The sequence below is a fragment of the Athene cunicularia genome, assembly GCF_003259725.1.
Source record: "Athene cunicularia isolate RWA chromosome 13 unlocalized genomic scaffold, athCun1 chr13_part1, whole genome shotgun sequence".
NCBI lineage: Eukaryota > Metazoa > Chordata > Aves > Strigiformes > Strigidae > Athene > Athene cunicularia.
Genome location: NW_020799117.1, coordinates 11,191,498 through 11,214,318, shown reverse-complemented (window position 1 = coordinate 11,214,318; position 22,821 = coordinate 11,191,498). Strand labels below are relative to the sequence as shown.

The following is a 22,821-nucleotide window of genomic DNA, read 5'->3' as shown; positions in this document are numbered from 1 at the left end:
TTATCTAGGTATTCCTGCATGGAGCCAGCTGCCCCCAAAATGGAAAACTTGTTCTGCCAAAAAATTAACCACAGTCTTGCCATGGTCTACAAAATCTTCCTGATACTGAAATGATTATTTCAGTAACAATCGTGGCAGACACACACAAGTAAAGACTGCAGTTGGTTGGACAGTGCAGTTCACTGCATTTGAATTGTGTGTGTTCGGGTGTTTGCTTTTTTATTTGCCTTTTAAGAATGTTTCCAAATGAGATGTATCTAGTTTAATCCAGAGATGCCAGAAAGATGGGCATTTAATAGAAGAGCCTTCAAAATGCTATGTTAACATGGACAAAAATGTATTACTGCTGACAGGATTTCAGGCAGTCATGGTTGCTTAGTATTTATTTAACAGTCATATCCTAAGGCAGATCACTTGGCTTCCTAATTGCTGTCCATCTCTGTAGACCACTGTGTGCTGTGAATAAAGCAGGGTTGGAGAGCCCACTAAAACACCAATGCAGCCAGTAATGTACATATGACTGTATTTTCTGATAAAGGAAAAGTCTTGGCGCCTTACTCAGATTCCACATCACTCTAAATCAGATGTGACCCTACTGAATTGAAATCTGAATCTGGCTGCTGGATTGTAACAAGTTATATCTGGATTTACAAACAGGGGTAAACCTGGTCCCCAGCTACAGGTTGCAGCTCTATCTTAGGTCTGTGTCAGTCATGTTTTTCTGGTGGGGTAGCATCTATACAGATGTTTCTTGGAAACTGAGTCAAAACCATGAACTTCACTTGGAAGCCAGATGATTGAGTTGTACTTGCTTGTAGGTAATACAGTTATATGCAACTAAAAAGTAGGACTGAGTTGTAGAAGCACATACATAAATTCTCATCTTCTTAGATTGGAATATAAATAGGAGAACCTGAGCTGGTTATTCTTAAGATTACATACAGAAAAAGTACAATACATCTGAATCACTGCTTGATGCTTTGGGAAAGGGTATGGCTTTTGCCCCTAAATCTTGTGTATTAAGAATGGCTTTTGTCCTATAGATATTGCTTTGAATTAGAAGGAAGGCTTGGCGTTGTGTGTACGTAGCAGTGACTGCTATTGTCTACTCTCTCAAGTCAGGGTTCTGCTATTAACTCGTTTCAGGCAAGTAACAACCCCTTTCTGAGCCTCAGTTACTGATCTGTTTCAAGGGGACTTTGCTTGCTCACTCACAGAGCAGTGGCTGAACAGTTTTTTCTTGAAATGGTTTTCTTGGAGTGGTCCAGCATGAGATAGTGAGCCTAACAGATGTCTAGGAGTTTCCCTTATTGATATGAAGAAATCTGTTATGCAGTAGGGTATGGATTGACCTGTGTGCTTTTGAGGGAAGCCATAGGAAGATGGAGCTGTTCTCTTCACACATCCCCCACCCCTTTTTTTTTCTTCCCCAGATGTTATATTTGTTCATGCTGTTTGGTACAAATCTCTGATTTGTGTACTGTTCTACTGCAACTGGGACTTAAACCTTTCAGAAAGCACCCTTCACAAATAAAATTTACATGTTGTGATGCTTAATTAATCTTACTTGATCTTGTTTCAAGGTGTTCAGCAGTACAAGGGAGTGACAGAATCTTAATGTTATGTGATTCCTAGAAGCTATGAGAGGCTATGGTACAACTCTTTTTTTCCATAGTTGTGTCGTGGTTATGCTCCAAGTTGTGTGTAGGTAATTCTTGGAGATCAGAGTCCAGCTCTGAATTTTGTTCAGTATCTTTGAGTCAGTGTGGAGGGCTGAGGAGTTGGCTACTGAGGCCAGTAGCAGTGGCAATACTGGGAACCAGCAGCTGTGGGCAGCATGATGGAGCTGAAGGAACATGGCAGGAGCTAGAGGAACCCTGAGCTGGTAGGTCTTGATTAGGAAAGTGAGAAATGTTCAGGACTGGGGGACTCACAAAGGAGGGGTGGGGTGAAGGATGGCACTGGAGTGTCTGGGAGATGTGATAGTGGGAGGCACTGGGATGTGCTGGGGAGCTGCAAGAGAAAGGATCTCTGAGCCTGAGGGGGTGAAAGCTTCGGGACAGGAAGGGTTACAGTCTACTTATGACTTTCAAGTATCTGAACAATTTACTTAGTTTGGGGAGCAGCCATATCTGTTTAATGGTGTTCCCCGTTCTCTCTGCCTCCGTTGCCTCTTTCTGATCTCCAGAATACAGTACTACCACTCAGAAGTACAATTGCTCTTGCTTACAGTCCAGTGAAGGGCTAGATGCCTTTAAATACCAGTCCCCTTACTTGAACATTTTTTTCTTCTTCATGACGCTTTTCTCCTGTTTTGATGAAGCAGAGTGTAGTTTGCTCACTTTATTAAAAATACCTTTCTCTTCCATCCTTCATTTTCGCACGTGCTTCACTGCCTAAAAGGAAATAAAATGCTTGCTGGCAACACTCCACCATTGAGTATTTGAGATTATAAATACTCTCCTCCTTTGAAATATGTTTGAGCCTAACATTATATTTTGAAAAAAATGTAATGGACCGCTTCCTCTCTTCCATTCTTCAGTGCCACCTAAAATAATTTGCACTTTTGGTGTATTTCAGCAATAGCAATTGCTGTGTATTCCTGGGCAATAGAGAACAATCTTCTTACGCACTGAAAGAGCAAAAAACTTTGAACATAGCTGATGAAAAGGTGTTATGCAGGACAGCACAATGGAGTCAGGGAGGCTGGCAGAAGGAAGAAAACAGGAGAACTGGCTCCTTGGAAAGAAATCAATTTAAACAGGAGCAGGATGTATTATTTTTTTGTGCCCTCTTTCTGCAAGTGTTGTGGGGATTCATAGTCTTTTGTCCTAGAAATAAATGGGTTTGTTTTTTTTCTATACAAATCCTGTACCTGCTAAGTAACTGACAGACCAGATGACATAATGCTGCAGGGTCTGATGCTTCTGACATTCTGTCAGCCCCTTTCCCTAAATGTACAGTTACCCAAAGGCTGGATTATATAATTAATGACAGTCCTCCTGGCTAACCTTGTTTTCTTGTTCTCATTACTCCTCCTTGTTTCAGAAACTTCCTCTGTTAGTTTCATTATGTTCTTGGAACTAGAATTAAGAGGGAGGAGCTGGCTGGCAAGGAAACCTATTCCTACATTTCACTCCTGGGTTTAAAAGTGTGGAGAGTCAGCAGGTCAAAAAAAAATATTTGGATGATCATGCTTTGAAAACTGGTGTGATGTTTTGAGTGAAAAGTGAGTCATACAGAATTTAAAAATTGCGCTTTTCACCTGCTTGCACTACAGATAAACTAGTTTAAAACTACTTTAGCCCCTCCACCTCCTTGTCTGGTCCTGCACATATCACAGCTTGCTCACAGTAGTTCAGGATTAAACAGTTTTGAAGCCGTGAGAGTTTGTTCATTGACACTCAACTTCTGCAGTATGTGTGTTAGTATCCTATTGTGTGTAAAGGAGGACTAGCTGATTACTTAATGATGTTTGTATATTATCTGCTGTTACGCAGTTGTTAATGTTATGAAATGTGTTAATAACTGCTTGGTATTTACAAGCATCAGTTTACTAGTACTGCTTTGAATCTGTATCTGCATCTCAAACTCACATTCAGGGCCAAGCTTTGGTATTTGTATATTCAGTGTTTGCTTTCCATGTGAAACTGAGATTACCAGAATCACTTATTGTACTTTCCACATGCTTCAAAGTTTGTATCCCAATTCACAAAACCATTTCTGATCAGTTGCTTGTAAACATGCACTCTAGGTTTGGCTCTTGCAGTGCATCCAGTTTGTTTTCATAAACCCATCTTCCTGCAGCTTTCCTTCTACAGACGTTCAAACAAGTTGGAACTTTGGTCAGTAATATTTCATGTATTTGCACTTTTTAATCTGTAGATTTAAATGTGCTTGATGAAAGGTGGGCAAATCTTACCAGGTGCCACTCTGCAAAATGAAGAAGCCAAAGAGGAAAGATTTAATTGACTGGAACAAAAATTACAGTGAGTCAGCACTGGGAGCAGAACAAAATTCAGGTCTGTTGGCTCCTAATGCTAAATCCCATCTGTGGGATCGCAGCATGGCTGTCCCAGAAGCTGTCCTGAGCTGCTCTGTACATTATGTTCTCCTCTGACAGCAGACAGGAAACACAGAAATTTAATTTAAACAAAGAATGAACAATCACAGAATGAAATACAGTCAAAATTTTCTTCACCTGCTGCTGACTTTCTGCCATTGTTTTCCCACTCTGTAATACAGGGTGGTAGATTTCACCTAGTCTGTTGGAAGAAGAGTTACTACTTTTTATCTGTGCTGGATTATTAAGGAGCTGTGTTCTTGCAGAGTTGTCAGAGCACGTGCTTGCCTTAGGATGGGAAGAAAAGCAGCATGATCTAAAGAAAGGATTTCAGAATGAAATCTTGAACTAATATTTCTCCATAACAATAGAAGAAGCAGTGCTTCCTAAATGTATAGAGGAAGGTGTTTAGAATAAGGCACATCTACTTCCTTTGGACTGTTGGAGTGAATTTACTGGTGTGTAGAAATTCTTCTTTGATAGATCTGTGGAATAAAATTCTGGATTTTTGTCCAGCACAGCCACAGCAAGGACTGTAAGAAGTTGAAAATGCATAGGGAGTTGGGAGTCACTGCTTTTTTAGAGTAAAGTAAGAGAAGTTTTACTTAAAAAGACATGCTTTTCTTGATGTTTCCCACAAAACAAAAGACGGAACTTCTACTCTTTAAATCTTGTCGTTTGATTTTAATGCTCTTTCCTGTGTCCCTGAGAGAAAGAGACCCTCTTGCATTTTGACATTATATTGGAGGGAACATGGTGGTTCAGATACCTTCCCTCTCTCTGTCAATTAGAGGTCTCCAGCTCTCTTAGGGGTTGCATCTTCTCTCAAGCCCATGCTTTCCTAGTTTAGGGACTTGCTCCAAACTGCTAGTCAGACCAGGTCTGACTTGTTTTTTTGCAGTAGCTTTCAAGCATCTGGGGTACATAATCCAGCCCACAAAATTGCTGAGTAGTCTCCTGTGTCACCTGCCCAGCTGTCTTATTCGTCTCTTCTCTCCTAGGGGAGTCTGATGTCAAACCCCTCTCAGGGTCACTAGGCAGAGGGGAGTCTTGGCCCACTTGTTCCTTTATCATCGTCCCAGATACTAACTGTTCTCCAGGGCCATCATCTTTACTGTTTCAATTATTTCAAATATGCTGTTGTTAGGCACATGGAATGGGGTAACTGGTCTTTCAGGCCATCTCTGCATACCCTAGGAGTCATCCCGCTGTTACACTGTTGAATAAAATCAACAAGAGGTTAATCTTTCTCTCTCTGGTCTTCATCACAGTAGTTGTAGGTAAGATTTTAACAACTGTGAACAATAAAAGTCCCCTCAACAACTTCAAACAGGTGCCTGGGATTTTATTTTTATTTTTTTAAGTAGATGGTCTTTTGTTAATCAAAAGAGCACTGTGTGTGCAAACCTGACTCAGCTGTGCTGTTTGTTCTACCTTTACATTTCCCTCAGCTTGAGCAGTCACTTTGAAAACTAAATTGGTGTTTTTAGATTTATCCATTATACAAAAGTAACAGCTTTGCTTTTAAAGATCTTACTGTGAGTGTCTGATGGGCTTCAGAGGAAGGAACAAAGCCAGAAAGGTACACTTGGTTTTAGAGGTACCTGTCTGCATTTAGTGGAGTGAGGGCTAGTATAAGCTTGCTTGTTTTTATTTGGAGTTAAATGGCTTCTGAAAAGGTTAAAAGCTACTTATGGCTGAGTGCCTGATGGCTTGTGCTGCTCAGTTGGTGTGGTTGGCCTTGCTCCTACTGCCCAGCCTTCAAAGGCTGTTAAAGCAGCTTTATAGACAAAGCAGGGATGAATTGTCCCAAAGTCATTATTTGAGAGCAGTGACCCAAAGAAACAGAGGAACAGTTGCTGCCTGTTAAACAAGCTCTTAGCTAAGTGATTTGATTTTTTTTTTAAATTTTTTCTATCACCTTGTAATCTCTTTTTTTTTTAAATGTCTTTCTCAATTAAAGAAGCACTGAGACATAAATTTCTGGGGCAGCAGTTTCTTCCCTTCTTAGTCTAGTAGCTACAGCCTCAGAATCTGTTTTACTTCATATTTGTGTTGTGGAGTATGGGGAGTGCCAGTTACTGTGCACTGTTCCAGTGGGTGCTCTCTGTAAGCCAGCTGTTTTGCTGGAATTGCTTCATGAAATCTCTAAAACAAGTTGGTGAACACAGACCCTGCAGTACCTTGAGCTGTTGGGGAGGCAGGTTTTCTCTTTGTATCAGAAGCACTTTGTACTTCTGATTCTTAAGCTTTGGTTAGATGATGGACACCTTTACCTGAGCAGTCAGCAGAGCACAAAGCTATAAATGCTCCCTGACACAAACCAGAATGTCTTTGGTGGGAAGGTTTCTCTAGAAATACCACTGGGTACTAAGGAAGGGCGTTTCCCTTTTGCCATTAGTCTCCAGCCTGAATGATCTTGCTCTGACAACAGTGTCTCCATAGCTTCCTTTTGATTCCATGAATTCACACAGAAGATATCCAGTATGGCCTCTTTCTTCTCCTTTTTTTTCTTTTTCTTTTTTTTTTTTTTCCTTCTGCCTCCGAGCTACACTTGGAGCTGGATTTTGGGGGGCAGAAGACAGCTTCTGAGACACAGATGGTGATTAAATTCTGATCTCCCTTTTGTAACACCAATCTCTGCTAAAGTTTTCCTGGAGAGAGAAAATGGAGTCTATTACTTGTGCAGTCATCTATGAATGTCAGATGGACTTAATCCAGTTTATATTTATCAGGATTGACTGTCTTCCTGCTTCCCTTGTCCTTCTTACAAATGATAAAGCATTCTATGCAAAGTGAATTGCTGGATTCTCAACTGTAAGTGGTATCTCTGCTAAGAGCCTTAATAGCAGCAGGTATTGAATGAATCATAGTTCATAAACTCTTCTGCTGTCTCTGGGGTTACTTCTTCCAGAGGTGGCAGCAGCAGTAATACAAGAAAAGAAAGTTGTGTGGTAGCCCATGCTATGGACTGGTTGAAAACTCTTCAGAGCCATTGTTCCAGCTCATTTCAGGTGCACTTAAACATTTTTCCTGAAGTGGGGTTGAGGTTGCTCATTCTCCTCTCCCCACTTCACACCTGCCTTCGTTTCCTGAACTGCTAATGCACCTCTTCTGTTGTGAAATGACAAACTTAAAAATAGATACAGTTGTACAAATCTTGTGGGAAGAGCTGGTTGTCTGTCTCTGCATCAGATCTATAGCTCCTGTGGGGAGCCAACTAAAAGTGCTCTCTGAATCATATATCTGTAATACAGCAATGTAACAGAAATGTTCGAGGAGGCAGATAGGAAACAGTAACAGGGAGAACAGAAGTGTGTAGAGTGACAAATCCTAAGGTTATGTCCTTGTCTCCAGGGAAAATTAATCCTTCTCAAAGTTAAGGATGGTTTGTGTCTTCAGTGGCAGCTGAATAGAAATTGTTAGTTGGCTGGATTCACTGATGTCTACATGAAGTAATTAGTCAGGTGTAACTTAGACAGATGTGGCCTAAAAATGAATTTATTTAGAATGTCTAAATGGTAGACACTCTCAACAAAGAGAAGACACTAGATGTTTTCTAACCTATTATCAGACAAAGCTGCCTCAAGATGACTCTTATCAAAGGTGAAATGGAGGCTGGCATAGGCTTGACTGCCCAAGGTTGTGTTTGGCAGCTGCCTTGCTCTTTGTGTACCTTCCATTGTGCATGTAGTTTTCATCAAAAACAGTCCAGGATTGTTTTGAATGAATGCACGTTCCTAGAAATGCACCATGCAGCAATTTTCCTACCCACCTGAAAAAGAAATCCAGTATAATTAATGAATAGAGCCCTTCTTCTTTATAAGGACCACCTTTTTTTTAAAGAATGAGTTTCTTAAAATTTAATGTGTCTACTTTGCATGGGATACCTCTGTGTCGTTGTATTTCTTGAACATAGCAAGTACAGTGTGTAGTGGTAGAAATTCTCTCTTCCATGTTGTAACTCCATTTACTGGTGAGTACATAAGAATGGACTTTGTAAGGAACAGGCAAGCTCATTGTTACATTAGTCAGGATTTGGGGTGTGTGTGGAGAAATACTGACATCATGCCTTCTCGAATTCTTGATATTTGAGTCCTGCAGCCATACTCTGATCCACTTTGGTTTGCAAGAAGAACTTGACAAATGGGAAAACCCAGCAGCAGTATGGCACTTGAATGTATCTCCAGTTTGCAGGAGCTGTGCTACTTGCTGTTAAACTGGCTGTGGGCATTACCAGCAACGTGAACAGAAGCAGAAGGGGAAACAAGTTTTGAAAACTTCTCTTTAACTGTGCAGTGGCAAGGAAACATTTATTGTATGAAATAGTTCTTAAGAGGCTAGCCTAATTTTGTTTCACTTTTTAGAGCGGAGTGCTTGGCCTACAAATTCCATGTTAGCTGGTATGCCAGATTTTAGAACTTGCTTTCTTGGTGTACAGAGGGTCAGTGGTTTTACTGTGACACAGTCATGTTTTTGAAAAGGTTCTGAAAAGACTGATTTATTCCTTCTTTCTGACTTAGGTGGCTATCTTGGGAGTGAATTAGCATGTATGGCAGATATGTAGATATTGTGTGAGAAGAGGGAATCTCAACAAATCTGAGTGATACAGCCCATATTGATGCCCCACAGCCTCCCACTGAAGTGCTGGCTGCTGCTGAAGACAGGGTTATTTATTATTTTTGTACCTTTGTGCTGTGAATTAAACTTGAGCACATGACCAGGGCTTTTGTTGATCCAGGAGGCCATCTCAGCTTGGGAAGGCGTATTATTCTGCATTTCTTCAGACAGCCAAACTGTCCCCCTCTATGTGTCATAGATGCCTTGCCTTTCTCTCTTTCAATGTGTAGCCCCTCTATTTCTCAGAGCAGTTGTGCTTCTTCCTGAGATGGAAGCAATCAGGGATGGAGTTTTTGCCAACCCTAAAAGTAATTTTGGACAGTTTGAGCTGCAAGGCTTCATCAATTGGCTTTTTCTTATCTGGGTTTTCCCTTGTATCTTGGAAACACTAGGGACATCTCCCCCACACCCTTTTCTTTCTCTTTGATAGACTGTTATCTGGTAGATTATGGTGGAGATGCTGCCCCCCATTCGTAATGAATGAGCACTTGTCCAGTACTGGGTCTCCAGCATGCAGCATGTTGGAATACAAACACTGGCTCCACAGTTCTTTAAATTTCTTGTTGCAGTAACAACATAATCTTTATAGTATAGTATTTTATAGTTAACTTTTTCTATCTGTACTCAATAATTCCCCTTTCTATAGTTTAGTCAAATCTGCTGCGGAGTTGTCAGTTGTTTGGCTAACTTAATAGTGAAGTTACATTTCTTCTGTTAAATGTGTTGTTCTTGCAAGTCACTTCGAGTTAGTTGTTAGTGAAGCAAATTGGTTCAGCAGCACCAAGCCATCTCTTTTTTCAAAGAGATCTCAAAGCTACTGATGTATAATGCAATTAAAGTAGTTGTTCACTGTGCACTGGACTCATTATTGAGAGTGAGTAATGTCACCAGGAATTAGTGACCTCAACTTCAAATGTGGTATCTACTGAAAAACAGATGCCACTTCTAAAAGCTGGTTAATACAGGAGGTGGAGAATCAAGTGTTGTTTCAACACCCACATTCTTCTGTGTGAATCACAGACGTGGACCCTTGCTGCTAAGACAAGATGACATGATGTATTTATACCACTATTGACCTGCTAAAGGTGGAATGTCAGCCATGATACCGATTTTTTAAATTTTTTTAAATCACATTTGACATCAGAAATGTAATTTGCTGTAATGAATGATTGTGTCCTCTACCTACCATCCCCTTTCAGTACGTGCTGTAGAAGTACCTACGATAGAGCCAGTATGCTTCAAAAGAAGACTACTGTTTAAATATTCAGTTCTTCTGGGGAAAAACATAATCTATCTGAAGAACAAAAATGTTTTTCCCCTGTCTGTGAGCATTAAAATTAAATTTCTGAATCATCTGAGGAGTGAAAAGGCATGAAAATTAATCTGTTGGTTGCTGATTTTACGGTGGCCGAGTTCTCTTCTGTAGCAAAGTGCCACATGTGAATGTGTTGCACTTTTGCTTGGCTGATTAACTGGAATCCAAAATACAGTCTGAGAGCTTTAGAACAATCTTTTCCTTGCCCCTTAGTTGAATCAGTAAAACCAGACCTTGCAGAAGGGTGAGTGAAAACATGGCACTGCTGCTTGCCCCAGAGTTGTGTTTCAGTGCTCCACAGACAGAACTAAATCATCTGCTCTGTACAAAGACTCCATGCAGTGAGTCAGTAGTGTAGGGAGATTTATAAGCTGTGCTCTGAATGTCTTCCCCAGGTGACATGGCCAGTGCACTGCTCCTTTGGTTGTGCCAGGGAGGGGTGGGCATGCTTGAGGGGTTCAATAAATGCTGTAAACTGAAGGAGGAATGAATGTTCTTCTTTCTCTGACATGAACTCCTTTAAGTATCAGTTTCCCTTTGCTACAAGACATTCAGATTTAACCACTGTCTGGTTAGTTCTGCTTCCAAGTATTTTTTTTTTTTTTTTTGATTGCGTCAAGTTCTTTGCTTCTTGCTCATGAAAAAGTTAACAGCATTTTACAGAGATGTTTCTGTAGTATTTTATTGAAGCTCTTTTCAGACTCCAAAGATGTCAGAGAGGATTTCTCTTTTCGGAGGGGTGATAATCTTCAGTGAAATAATGTATTTATTACTTCATTTCCTGAAATATTTCAGATTCAGCCCTGAAACTGTTCAGGTGTATATAAAGCATGCCCTGGCAGGAAGCCCTGCCCGTAGCAGCTCCTGCTGAGGGAGTGAGCTCATCCCCATTCTCAGGGCAGGCATTTGAAGTATCGACTCTAGAAAAAAGTGCAGTGTTTGAGTAGATATTTATTGCCCTCTCTGTCACCCATCTTGCCCTGTCGATTAGACAGATTTGAAAGGAAAGTCAGGAATAACCCTGGGGCTGATGATGTCAACTTGTTCCTTCTGTTGGGTTTGACCCACCATTGCCTCTGCATAGCCAGCCTTGGACGTGATTATTTGTGGCTATCTCACTCAGATGAGCACTACTGCCCCTGGCTCTGGCTTGTTAAACACTTTGTTGCTTTCTGTGGCTCTAGGAGATCCTGAAAAGTGAACATGAAGAGCATATGCTTCTGTCTGAAGAAAAAGATTTTGAATAGCAACAGCCCATATTAGTCTAAATACAGCTTTTGAAGTCCGAATACTTACTGGCACTTGAAATCTGCCATCCTTTTGTTTGGCTCCACAGAGGTGTACCCACCCATCTGCAATTTTACCTCACTGTGCACTTGTCCAACTGCAATAAGATGAGACCAAACATGCTATTTCTGCGAGGACTGTTGCACACCTGTCCACCAGGCAGCTGGAATTCTGACTCAGATCTTGCTAAGGTTTGTGAATTCCCTGTTTGAACCTATTTAGGAATGATCCTTGTGCTGCTGCTCTTTACAACGATGTTTTATGAGTTTGTTGACATTCCTGTCAGGAAGGTGAGAAAATTTTTTTTGTTATGTCCTTTCAGCACTGGATTGAGAAAAAAGTATTGTAGCATTCCCTCATGCTAGTTGTGAATTTTGGTTCCTGCAAAACTCTGACATTGCCAAACACCCTTTTTTATTTCTTTGTTTGCAGCCATGATCTTCATTGAAAGAAATTACAATAGATACTCTAGATGTATCAGGAAATTATTTCGTTATCTTGATGACAGCCTGGTTCTATCTTTAGTCTCATACTCTGGTGTTGCAAGGTCCAGTCTTACCTTTATGAGGATACATATGACCTGGAGGAAGAACTTTCCTAGCAGAAAGTTTGTTGTTTCCACTCTGCATCTATGTCCGTTGATTAACTCAAAGATATTACTTCATCTTACAAGTCTTGCCTTTCTGAGCGAAGGAAAAAAGTTGCCAAAAGCTATATATAAATGATGTGCTGGCTGTCCTGTGGAAACTGTATGTGTGCATGCTTTCTAAGTGTAAAGTAATGTATCCTTGTGTGAAAGCAGAGTAAACTGCTGCACAGTACTGCAGGTTAAGAGAGTTCACTTAGCGCAGTTACTGTGAGGCAGTGAATATGCTGTAAACATACACCCTGGTTTCTCATGGTTGTTTAGGAGATGACTACAGGACTATCAAAGTGGGTATTCACAGTGTAGTACAGTGTGTCTCACTGTGTTATGAGTTGGCCTGTATAACCTTTCTGAGCATCCAGTCTTCCTCCAGTCTTAGTAATATTTTCCACTGCTTTGAATGTGCCAGTATCAGAAATTTGTAAGGCAGCTTTTGCAATATACAGAGCACGAGGTTCCTCTCTGTTCCCAGGGTACAAATACTCTTCTAAGTGACCCAATGCCTCAGGAACCTGGAGGTTTACTGGAATTTTTACTGCAGGTGCTTGCAGGAACATTGACCTGAGGGCAAGTAAAACCTGTTCCCCTTTACCATACATACAACTCCATGGCCTCCTCCCTCATAGCTACAAATCATCTGTGATGTCTAATCCTTATTCTTTTCTCCTCCAAGGATGGTGTAAGTGATCCCTTGAAATTGCTTTGAGCTCTGACATGGGCAAGAAGCCAGTGGCAAAAGGATAAGGGTTTGTCTAGTGGAGTCTACATGTAAATCATATTTTTAAACCTTAGGTCTGATAGGAGCTATGGCTTTCACAAATCTCTGATTTCTTGGGGCTTAGGGTCTCCTATTACAGTAACTCTTGTCGAGTTCACGGATTGATTTACTTATTTATTATAATTACATGTAATTAATGAGGCCTTCTTTGGGGTTCTATCCTCTACTTATTGCAGGGATTTCTTCTCTCCGGTGTCTCACAAACATACTTGGTACCCTGAAGTGTATTGTTCCTTTGCCAAAGTATAAACCCTCCCAGTCTGGAGCATGTGTTTTCCAAGCAAATGAATGTTCTTCCAGGATACTTGCACAGAGACAGTCCTTTTTCTTTTGGCTTGGTAGTCTCTTGGACTTACTGGTATCGTGTCAGTGAGCAAAATCTAGCCGGCAGTGTTCATCTCTTACTCCAAACTTGCCTTTTTCCATTCGCTTGCTGTTAATGTTAGTTGTGATCATTTCAGCATCTTTCTGCAAGCTTAAATACACCTCCCCTGCTTGCCTTCACTTCTGCTTCTTGAGTGAGGTTCTGGATGTCATCCTTCAAGCTTCTGTGTTCATCCCTAACATCCTCCTTCCTCCCTACCATCCAGTCTGCTCTCATTGCCTCTTTTGCATATGTTGTCGAGTCTGGATTGTGTTACTCCATAGTGTCTGCCCTTATCTAAAAATGTATTAATTTTACAAAACAAAGCCACTAAAGCTTTAGTCATTTCTCCTGGGTTTTTCTGTACTCTTCTTGTATGGTCCCTCTAGACTAAAGTTCAAGGTTGAGCTGCTGTTTGCCTGATGTTCTTTGCCTAGCAAGCTATGTACACTCACTGTGCTCATACGTTAAGTGACCCTTGAATTGCATTAAGAGCCTCATATGATAACTGTTGGAGTGTGCTGTACTGTGCTTGCAGGAAGGCTTGAGCCTGTAAGTATAGACCCAAGAGTTCTCAGAACTCCCGGCAAATCAGATCCAGAGACTTGCTTAAAGCCCATTTTAGTTGTGTTTCATGGTAGTAGAAGAGAGGATGAATGCTGTGGTGGAAGAGATGGGAAGCAGAACAGCACAGAGAAGGTGGACTGCCTTTTAAGCACTTAAAGACAGGTAATAAATGTGGCTGAGAGCCATTGATCGCTTTCTATAAAGTCTGTCTTTGCCTAATGCTAGCTTACCTACACCATGTAAACCTTAATTTATAGGGTCTGGGTGTTATTTCTGTGATTAAAATGCACTGAGGGGAGAGAACCCTGCTATGCCACTTTCCACTGAGATATTAAAAAAAGCTAGATTTCTTTTTTTTTTTTTTATCCTGTGATGGGTCATAATTTTAATATTAGTAAATATTTCTCATTGTAAGAACAAACTTCCTTTTATAGTGTCCACATGCTGCTGTTTTTAGTGAATCCAGCATAGAGCTATTTCCTATTTCTAATTGTTCACTCACACTCAGCAGCTCTTGTGTGTTCATGTGCTCTCGCTCACTCTCTCGTTTTTTCCTCTCTTAGTTTTTTTAGCTGTTTTGATCTATCATTGTGACTGATGAGTCGACGCCAGCTTTCAACATTTAATGGGCTGTGAGCAGGAATGATCAGCTACTTCCTCTGCCTGTGAGACCGTGATGTCATCAGCTACTCTGGGTTGCTTTACCATCTGCTGCTGCTGTTGCTTTGGTGTATGTGGAAAGAATGTAAACAGCACTTTCCAGATGTTCTCAGGGCAGCTGGAGAGCCATAAATGGACTGTTTGGTTCGGGGATATTACTAAAATCTTTAGAAGATGGCAGTGAATAGTCATAAAAGCATAAAGCTCCATGTGCATTCTGTGCAGCATGCTCTGTCAAGTGTATCGCAGTGGATTGTTGGAATGGTTAGGTGATTACATAGCTTGTTCAGGACTTGAGCTGGGCAGGTGAACTATCTTTATACCTGCTCTCATTCCCTCTCTTACCCTTCCTTTCTCTGGCTTCAGCTCTTGAATGAAACACATCAACAATGTCCTAATCTTATGCAAGGCAAATGCTGTTCTGTTTAGCCAGAGTGCCTCCCAAGTCATAAGTGATCTCAACAGATGAAGAGTGAAGAAAAGAAAGATGATCTAGTTTTTAAATTCTAGTATAATATTTGCTGTAGTAAGAACTACTGAATAAACAAGGGGGTGTTTCATCTTGGTGCAATATAGAGTTGGAATTTGGAAGCCGGTGTCTCTCATGCCTCTCCAGGGCTAGAAAAAGCATCAGATATCACCCACTTGTGGTATAGCCAAAAAAAAGTCTATTTGGGGGAGAACCAGTCACTTCCTTCTTTAGGGTGTGTGTGTTTTTAATGCATTAATTAATTTTTATTGAGTGGTGGAAAAACTGATGTCAGAGCTGCATTGCGGCTGGACGTGCAGGAACACAAGGTTGTAGGAAATAATACAGCTAACATCATAAGGGCAGTGAAAGTTTAACCATGGAGAGTTTAAAATAGCAAAGCTGAGCCATATGGATATTAAAAGATATATGACTGAATCAAAACAACAATCTAATATTAAACTGAATTTTGCCGGCAGAGTAGCAAACTTCTGGGGTTAATTTCTCTTGCATATCCAGTGTCCAAGGACAGGTTTCTTGTCTCAACACCTTGATTTCTGACTTTGGTACTGTCAGTTTCTGGCTATTGCAGGATGCAAACTCCAAGGGACAATATAGGTTGTGTCTTACTGGTTTTTTGCCAGGTCTCTTTATTCAGGAGTCTGTAGATATCCTTTTCCTTTTACGGTGGTCTATAAACTTGTCCAGCATGACTTCTTCCCTGGCATCTCTCTCAGTTCAAATTGCACAGATCCATGACAGCAAGGCGGAGGGAGGCGGAAAGAAGTACTTTGGAAATTGGAGCCAAGAAGGAGCACAGTTACATAATTGTACAAAAGAAAAAGGATTTTTTTGTTTTGTTTTTCCTACTCATATCCTTCTGCAAACTGAAAAAAAATGTTGTTGGAAAGCTGGATGGAAAAACTTAAGCATCATTCATCCCTGTGGGGACATGAAATGTATTAAAATGTTCCACCTGTTTTATGGCTGTTGCTTTTCCTCTTTCAGGTTTGACATCTACAGGAAGGTGCCAAAAGACCTTACACAGCCAACCTACACAGGGGCGATTAGTAAGTAACACTTCTTTTTGATGTCCTTGCATACCCCTGGTCTAAAATTAAAAATCATTTGGCTTTTCTGTCTCCAGGAAATTTTTTTAAAGGGGTATTAAATACTGGAAAGTGTATCCCTTGTTGCTGAGACAGCTCATTTTGCCCAGTGTGTCAGGTCGCACTAGACAGTGGAGTAGTTTGCATGGATTCAAGAGTCTCAACAACAAAAAGTAGCAAAGATATGTTGTCATGAAAGGGAGCTCCTAAAAGCTAGTGCTGAAATACCCACTCTGCTAGCTACTGAAGTAGCCAAGGAGCTTTTTGCTAGTATATGCCTATGAACAGAAGCTGTAAGTCCTCCCCAAATACTGGCAGGGGGAATGACTGCAGATTTTTTTACCTCTCTCTGATAGGCATGCCCTCAGTCCGTGTGAAAAGCATCTGGTAACAGTTGCATTCACAGTTAGTGTATCCAGGTGTTCACTTGCTGAAGAGACTTGAGGAACCAAACTACTGCAAGCAGGGAATCCAGGTTCTGGATCAGTAAGAATCTGTGTGGGTGGCAATGTGCAGTGTCCAGTGGTGAAGATGATCTGGGAAACACTTAATTCTCTCGCAACATACTCAGGGGATTAATCTGCTGATGTAGGTGGGTCTAATGAGCAGAGATCTTTTTTCGTTGTTATTTGTCATGCTTTTAAAGAAGAAAAATTGCTTGGTCAAAAACCAGCGATAATGATCCACTCTCACTCCCATGTATCAATACATAGACTTTGGCTGATATAAATCTCTTGCCTTGGGCCTCTTTTCCTTCCTTCCTCCTCCTGAGGGAGGTTGTAGGCTGAGTAATGCAGTTTCACACAATTATGTGCAGTGAGCGCACTTTGCAGAGGGGTAAACATTGATCAGGTTGATCCTGCCAGGCCTGTAATTAGGTGCCTAATGCAGCTTTCCTGTTCCATTGAACAGTGACTTCCTTTGATCGTGTAGCTGTGCTCCATTCATCCATTCTCGTAGGTGGGTCAGTAGCCTTGTATGTCATTGCTGATGTGGGTGATGTCATATCCCTTGGTGACAGCAGGCATCAAATAGAACTGAGTCAGTACCAATGAATCAATGGACACAAAGGAAAGCCCTTTGTGAGCTAAAGAAACTCCTCACTCCTTACTGTGAGGATTGTCAAAGATGAACCAGTCACCCAGGGTGGTGTGGAGTCTCCATCCTTGGAGATACTCAAAACAGCTAGACCTGGCCCTGAGCAGCCTGCTTTAGCTGACCCTGCTTTGAGCAGGGGAGTTGAATGGGATGACCTCCAGAGAGGTCCCTGGCAGCCTCAACTATTCTGTGCTTCTGTGAAGATAGCACGTTAATCTAAATATTTACTTTCAGAGGGTCCTTGTCCTCCATGTTCTCCTGACCACTGAATTACTTGTATGTTGACTCCCTTTTAGGTTTGCTGAAACTGTGAACAAAGGGCTTGAATAAAACTGTTGGCTAATTTAAGAGGCGTATGAGATTTAGTGTTTTGAAAGAACACTTTGAACTTGTTAGTGATCCTGCCTTCTCTCTGTTTTGGAAACTAAGAGTTCCCACACTGTAACTGGGCTCCCTTTGAGAATTTGTCTTCTTATGAATCACCTGCAAAAGGGTATGTTTTAGAAACAAAAAAAACATCAAAGGCCATCCAGTGTTAGGCTTTCTGATCTGCAGTAAACAGCTCAAGTGATAAGTCTGTTGTGGGAAAGCTTGAAGGCTGTGACTCTTACTTAAAATTATTAGCTGACTTATTTCTCTCTATTGTTATTTGCAGCTTCTCAGGCTTTGATTTTCTTCTCTAACTGGTTCTGCTTCTTTTTGTCAGAGTGTTTTAGACAGGCTGATATAAGCTTTTGAACCACGCAGGCAGCCAGTGAACTGTGGTGGCTTTGCCTGTGAGGATCTTGTGTGCAGCTTTCCTAATGGGCTTTCTGTCTGACCAAGCCTGTGACTTGTAATTTGAAAGCCAGTCATCTTGCATGTTGTAGGAGGCCATGAACAGGACCAGCCCATTGCCATGCCAGTTTGAAGCCTGGGAAGGTTGCATGATTTTGTGATGAATGCTTTAGGGAAGTCAGCTTGTAATAACACTGGGGGGCTTGAGGGTAGGGGAAGGTTCTGCCTCTTAAGTCTTTTAGTGTCTAATAAATAGTGAAATGACTATGGATGCAACTGTATTTCAGCTTTCTTTAAGTTCTCCAAGTTTTACAGAGCAGATACAAAATAGCCCATAGTAGCCAACTATTCATTTAGGCTCTTCCCACATGATTTCTGCTGAAACTTTATTTCAGTATCACTTCTGGTGCTGAAGGCTTTCTGGAATATGAATGAATGTACTGCAGGATTCCTACAGTTGATTTGGGACTGTGAAAAGGCATTTTTTTTTAAAGTTGAAGGTTTATTAGGGAAGAAGGCAGAGATCAGATTACAGAAATGATGGAAAATATTAGATCTGCTTCTGACCACCAGGGCTAAAGTGGCCAACTCTTCTAGGAAAGAAGCAGCTCAGAGAGAGTAAATGTTAGGGTGTTTTGATAGAGGAGAGCAGGAGATCTCAAATGCAAGCAAGTTCAGAAGCCAACTAGAGGGTTATTGACGCTTTCTATTATGTATGGTTTTGTAAATTCAAAAGTTGCGGTGACCACAACATACAAGATATATCACATCTGTGTAGCAACCCTTCTGGTTACGAAAAGTTAGTAGGAATGAAGGAACCAAAACCATTCCACGGCTGTTTACAAGAGTGACGTTTGTATAGAACAACATACCCACTGCTGTGGACTTCTCTGAAAAGTGTGCTAAAGTTAGTAATTCCTTCTTCTCAATAAAAATCTCTTCTTTCAGGCAGCATTGCAATCCCTATACCACTCAGCCAGTCATGCCGTTGTTGTCCCTTTTCCACCAGATGCTTGTGCCAGTCTTTGCAGGCCTTCCCACCCCTGTGTAGTGTGTCTGTGCTGCCAGTACACGGCCATTCTAACAGACCTGACTAACGTGGTGACAACTTGGCCATGTTTGGGTATGTAGGCAGCAGCAGCACATGCCCTGGCTGGCTGACAGTTGGCATCTGGCTGGACAGGAGCAGTCTGACTTCTTGAGAGAGGGGCTTGCAACTCAGACAGCTGCTGTAGCAATTCTGCTATTTAACAGTCAGTGTGGATACATAGTTTGCATGCACATGTTGTATGCACACATGGTAATGTTATCCAGAAATACTCTGCTGTTTGGAGGCTGGAGTTTTAAATACACATCAGGAAATATCAAAGTTATGATTCACATGGCATCTGTAACAAGACCTGTTCCTTGCACTTCATAGCAGTTTGCTCCATTGAATAATAAATACTATTAATTTTATGCCTTAATATAGACATGGACCCACGTTCTCAGTCTGTATGATGTGTTAAACACTTTGCGTTTCTTTCATTTCTTGTGGGGTGGGGAGGAAGATTCAGGAATGTACATAGACGGGGTATGCATCAGAAGGCATATGTACAAAAAGGTTAGGTTGTCGAAGCTAGCGTAGGAAAAAACCTTGGCAGAATTTCCTATCCTTTTGGGATTACTGATTAGCCAACAGCAGCGTGTTTCACTGTGCCTAACACCAGCAACCTTTCATATATCGATCGTGTTACTATGTTAGAGTTTTAAGAAACCTGTCTTGAATGGTCCTTCGAGCTCTGTGGGAACATCGCAGTGCTTGCAGTTAAGCTCAGCTTTATGCATGAATTGTTTTATTCTGTCTGATCCTACCCTTTAATCTACTTTTTCAAATATAATAGAGTTGTCAAATGTGGGTGGCAGGAACTGCACATTTGCATGGAAGCGAGTAAAGGCCTTCACTATGAAACAAGTAGCTGAAGCACTGTGTGCATAAATTCTTATGCTGGGAACATCAGATATGCCTGCAGCTCTACGCTAAGGAGAGGAGCTTACGTTCTGCGTCTGAAAAAACGTTGTCTCTAGAGACAGTTTTAACACATCAGACTTTCACTTAAGTCTCATGCCAAAGACAACCCCCTGCTCTGAAAATGTGTGTGTACAAGAAGAGTTTAACATGCTAGCTAGGTCAGTGCAAATGTCCGTATAGTCTGGTGTCCTCTTGCCAGGAGTGGTCAGCAGCAGATGCCTGATATAGAGCATGAGGACAGGTTAAACGCTTTGTCAGACAGTTCTGAACTTTCTGAGCTAGAGGTGGTTGTTTTGAGTTTGGTAGCCCTCAATGGATTTCTTCTGCAGGGCATGTATGATTCCTTTTTGAAATCTTAGGATTTTTTTTTTTTTTTAAGCATTCTCAGCACCCACAGTCAAGAATTTTCAGAATTTAGTTAAGTGTTGTGTAAAGGAAAACCTCTTGTTTTTAACTTCCCCCTTCCCTCCCATTCCTATACTGGAAGAGACAGTGAATGGTTGTTCCCCATTCATCTCCTTCATGCTGCTCATGATTTTATATACCTCTCTCATGTCCACCCTTAGTAATCTCTTTTACAGGTTCAAAACTGACAACACAGTTTGAAGACTGTCAAAAGCATTGAGGAGCTTTGAAAGTCAGTCCCTCCCAGGTGTTTCAGGGCATTCTTGCAGGGTTTTTTAGATATAGGTTAGTGGAATTTTACTGTATTTGATAAGTATTGTCACAATCCTTCACTGCAAGAGCTGAATTGCAAGATGGACTTGAGCGAGCAAATACTTTGTATACTGGAAAAGGACAAGATAATTTGATGATATAAATGGCAGAGAAGAAAGTTGAAAAAATTGGAAGAGAGAGAAAGCTCCGAGGGAGAATTTACAGTTAGTAGTACTACTTGCTTGCATAAAAGTGCTGGAGAGCAGAGAGGTCTAGCTGATGCTGTGGCAAGCCTTTGCAGGATGATAATGAGCAGAGAGGAATATGGGAAGCAATTAAAGAAGAAAGGGTTGTCTCTATGTCACACGCTCTCCACTGAATCCTGCCAAAGATCAGAGATCTTGTGTCTCTACTGTTCAGTGATTAACAGTAAGAAACACTGGATCAACTAGCCTTGTGCCTAGGTTACTGGTTTTGTGCTCTTATGTAGGTGTATATATTCTCGTAAGGATTTGCTGCTGTGCTTTAAGTAGACCTTTTTCTTCCCCCACGCTGCAGGGTGTACTGTGCCAATGGCTTAGCTGCGTTACAGCAGTGTTGTTCTTCTGTGTCTTGACAGCCAAGACTTGGAAGCAACTGTGTAACCAACCGTCTGAGGTTTCTCTTTAGAAATGAATATCCTCTCTTGCTTCCCATTTTCCTACTGGTCTTTAACTTTGTTTTTCCCTTTTCTCTCTTCATCCTAGCTAATGGATTTTTTGGCATTTCTTTTAATCCTTTGCGCTTTTCAGAGGGTCATTAAATTAATCCACCCTTGAAATTATTCTGATGAGGAAGGGGAAGCAACGCATTTCTCTTTCCTCAGAACTATAAACTGACTAATCTGAAGAATGAGACACAAGACTTTAGGTCACTCAAGGGTCTGTCTTGGTATTTGCCTTAAGTACCTCCTCTTTCCTTCCCTTGCTTCTCACATTCTTTACCAAGGGATTTCGGACAGGCGCAATTGTATGATAAAATTGCTACCCAGCCAGTTGTTGCTTGAATTTCCTGAAGGAATGGGTATTCAGACTGTGTAGGTCATCTGGAATAAAGTTGAGGAACAGGGTTTTTCTTATGTATTTCTCAATCCTAATTAGTGACTATGGTAAAGGGTCATTTCCAAAGAGTGCTTGGTCATTGCAACTCTGCTGGGATCGAGGGGTGAGCGAGATTGTACTGTTGTCACATGACATTTCCTGGTTTACCCTTTCGTTCAGTGATTCATGGTGAACTTGGGTATTTTATTTGATACAAATACATATTGCAGCCCTGTTTCCTTGAGTTGGCACATCTTTGTCTGCTCCAATTATTTCTGCTCAATATGATTTACAGCTGTCCTTCCCTCTAGCCCCTCCTGTGTGGGTCGGTGACTGTCACTGCTGCTTGAATGTACAGTGTTTTGAATAGTTTCCTGAAGAATAACCAATAATATGCTAGTTGCTTTGGGTTTTCTCCTTTTAGCTCTAGGTTGGCATTCTTAGAAAAGACATAGGACTTTGTCCAGGTACTCTGCAATTCCTTCACTGGGAATTCTCCCTCTCTGAAGAGTCAATATATCAGCAAATGGAGAAATTAGAGAAGTATCAGGCATTGTCCAGACTAGTCCATTATCACCATGGTCTGCTGTACCAGCTCTATTGGGTATTGCAGTCTGTGAGATGACTTACACATGGCCTTAGAACTTGACAAAGAACCAGAATATCTCCTAATCCACAAAACACTGTGTAGCTGACTATATGCTTTTGAAGAAAGCAGATGATGATCCTTTTTCCTTTTGGAGGTTTTAGTAGTAAATAAAATTACGTTTGGAGCAAGGACTCCAAAGAAGTCATATTGTCAAGAAGCTTTGTCAAGAAGGAGAGAGAGCTGGCAAACCAACATTGTGTGCTGGAGATGGAGAATGCAGGACACATGAGGAGATGGAAATCATGATGGAAAAGGTGACCCAAGAATTAAGATACCCTGCAGGATGTTGGCTATTGGCACGCCATTGAAGTCACTGCTGTCTTGGCCTCGTCTGGGTTATTGTCTCTAAAAAGTGTTAGTTCTCAAGTGCATCTGGGTGGCATATCCATGGGGGGAATAATATGCCTGTGTGAAGGCAGTTTTTGCATTTGTTAGAGATACAAAACTAACCTTTTCCTCTCCTTGCATCTTTTCCAGTCTCTGTCTGCTGCTGTCTCTTCATACTGTTTCTCTTCCTGTCTGAGCTGACCGGATTCATAGCTACTGAAATGTAAGTAAAAATCATGTTTTCCTTTGTTTGAATGTATGTGCATATACAATTCTTTACAACTTTACTCTATTATCTTGGGAAAATGTGTGTGTAGTTTCACTAGGTTGGTTAGTTGTTCTAAT

At 41.2% G+C, this 22,821-nt stretch overlaps 1 protein-coding gene across 1 annotated transcript in view; it reads left to right on the top strand.

Annotated features, from left to right (window-relative positions):
* Window positions 1-9,564: 9,564 nt before the first annotated feature.
* ERGIC1 (endoplasmic reticulum-golgi intermediate compartment 1) overlaps window positions 9,565-22,821 on the top strand; it is a 42,432-nt gene continuing 29,175 nt past the window's right edge. Inside the window, exons 1-4 of the mRNA XM_026858538.1 lie at window positions 9,565-9,601; window positions 11,398-11,476; window positions 15,778-15,839; window positions 22,627-22,699. Of these exons, the coding sequence (XP_026714339.1) occupies window positions 9,565-9,601; window positions 11,398-11,476; window positions 15,778-15,839; window positions 22,627-22,699 (251 nt within the window). The remainder of the gene's footprint in view (window positions 9,602-11,397; window positions 11,477-15,777; window positions 15,840-22,626; window positions 22,700-22,821) is intronic.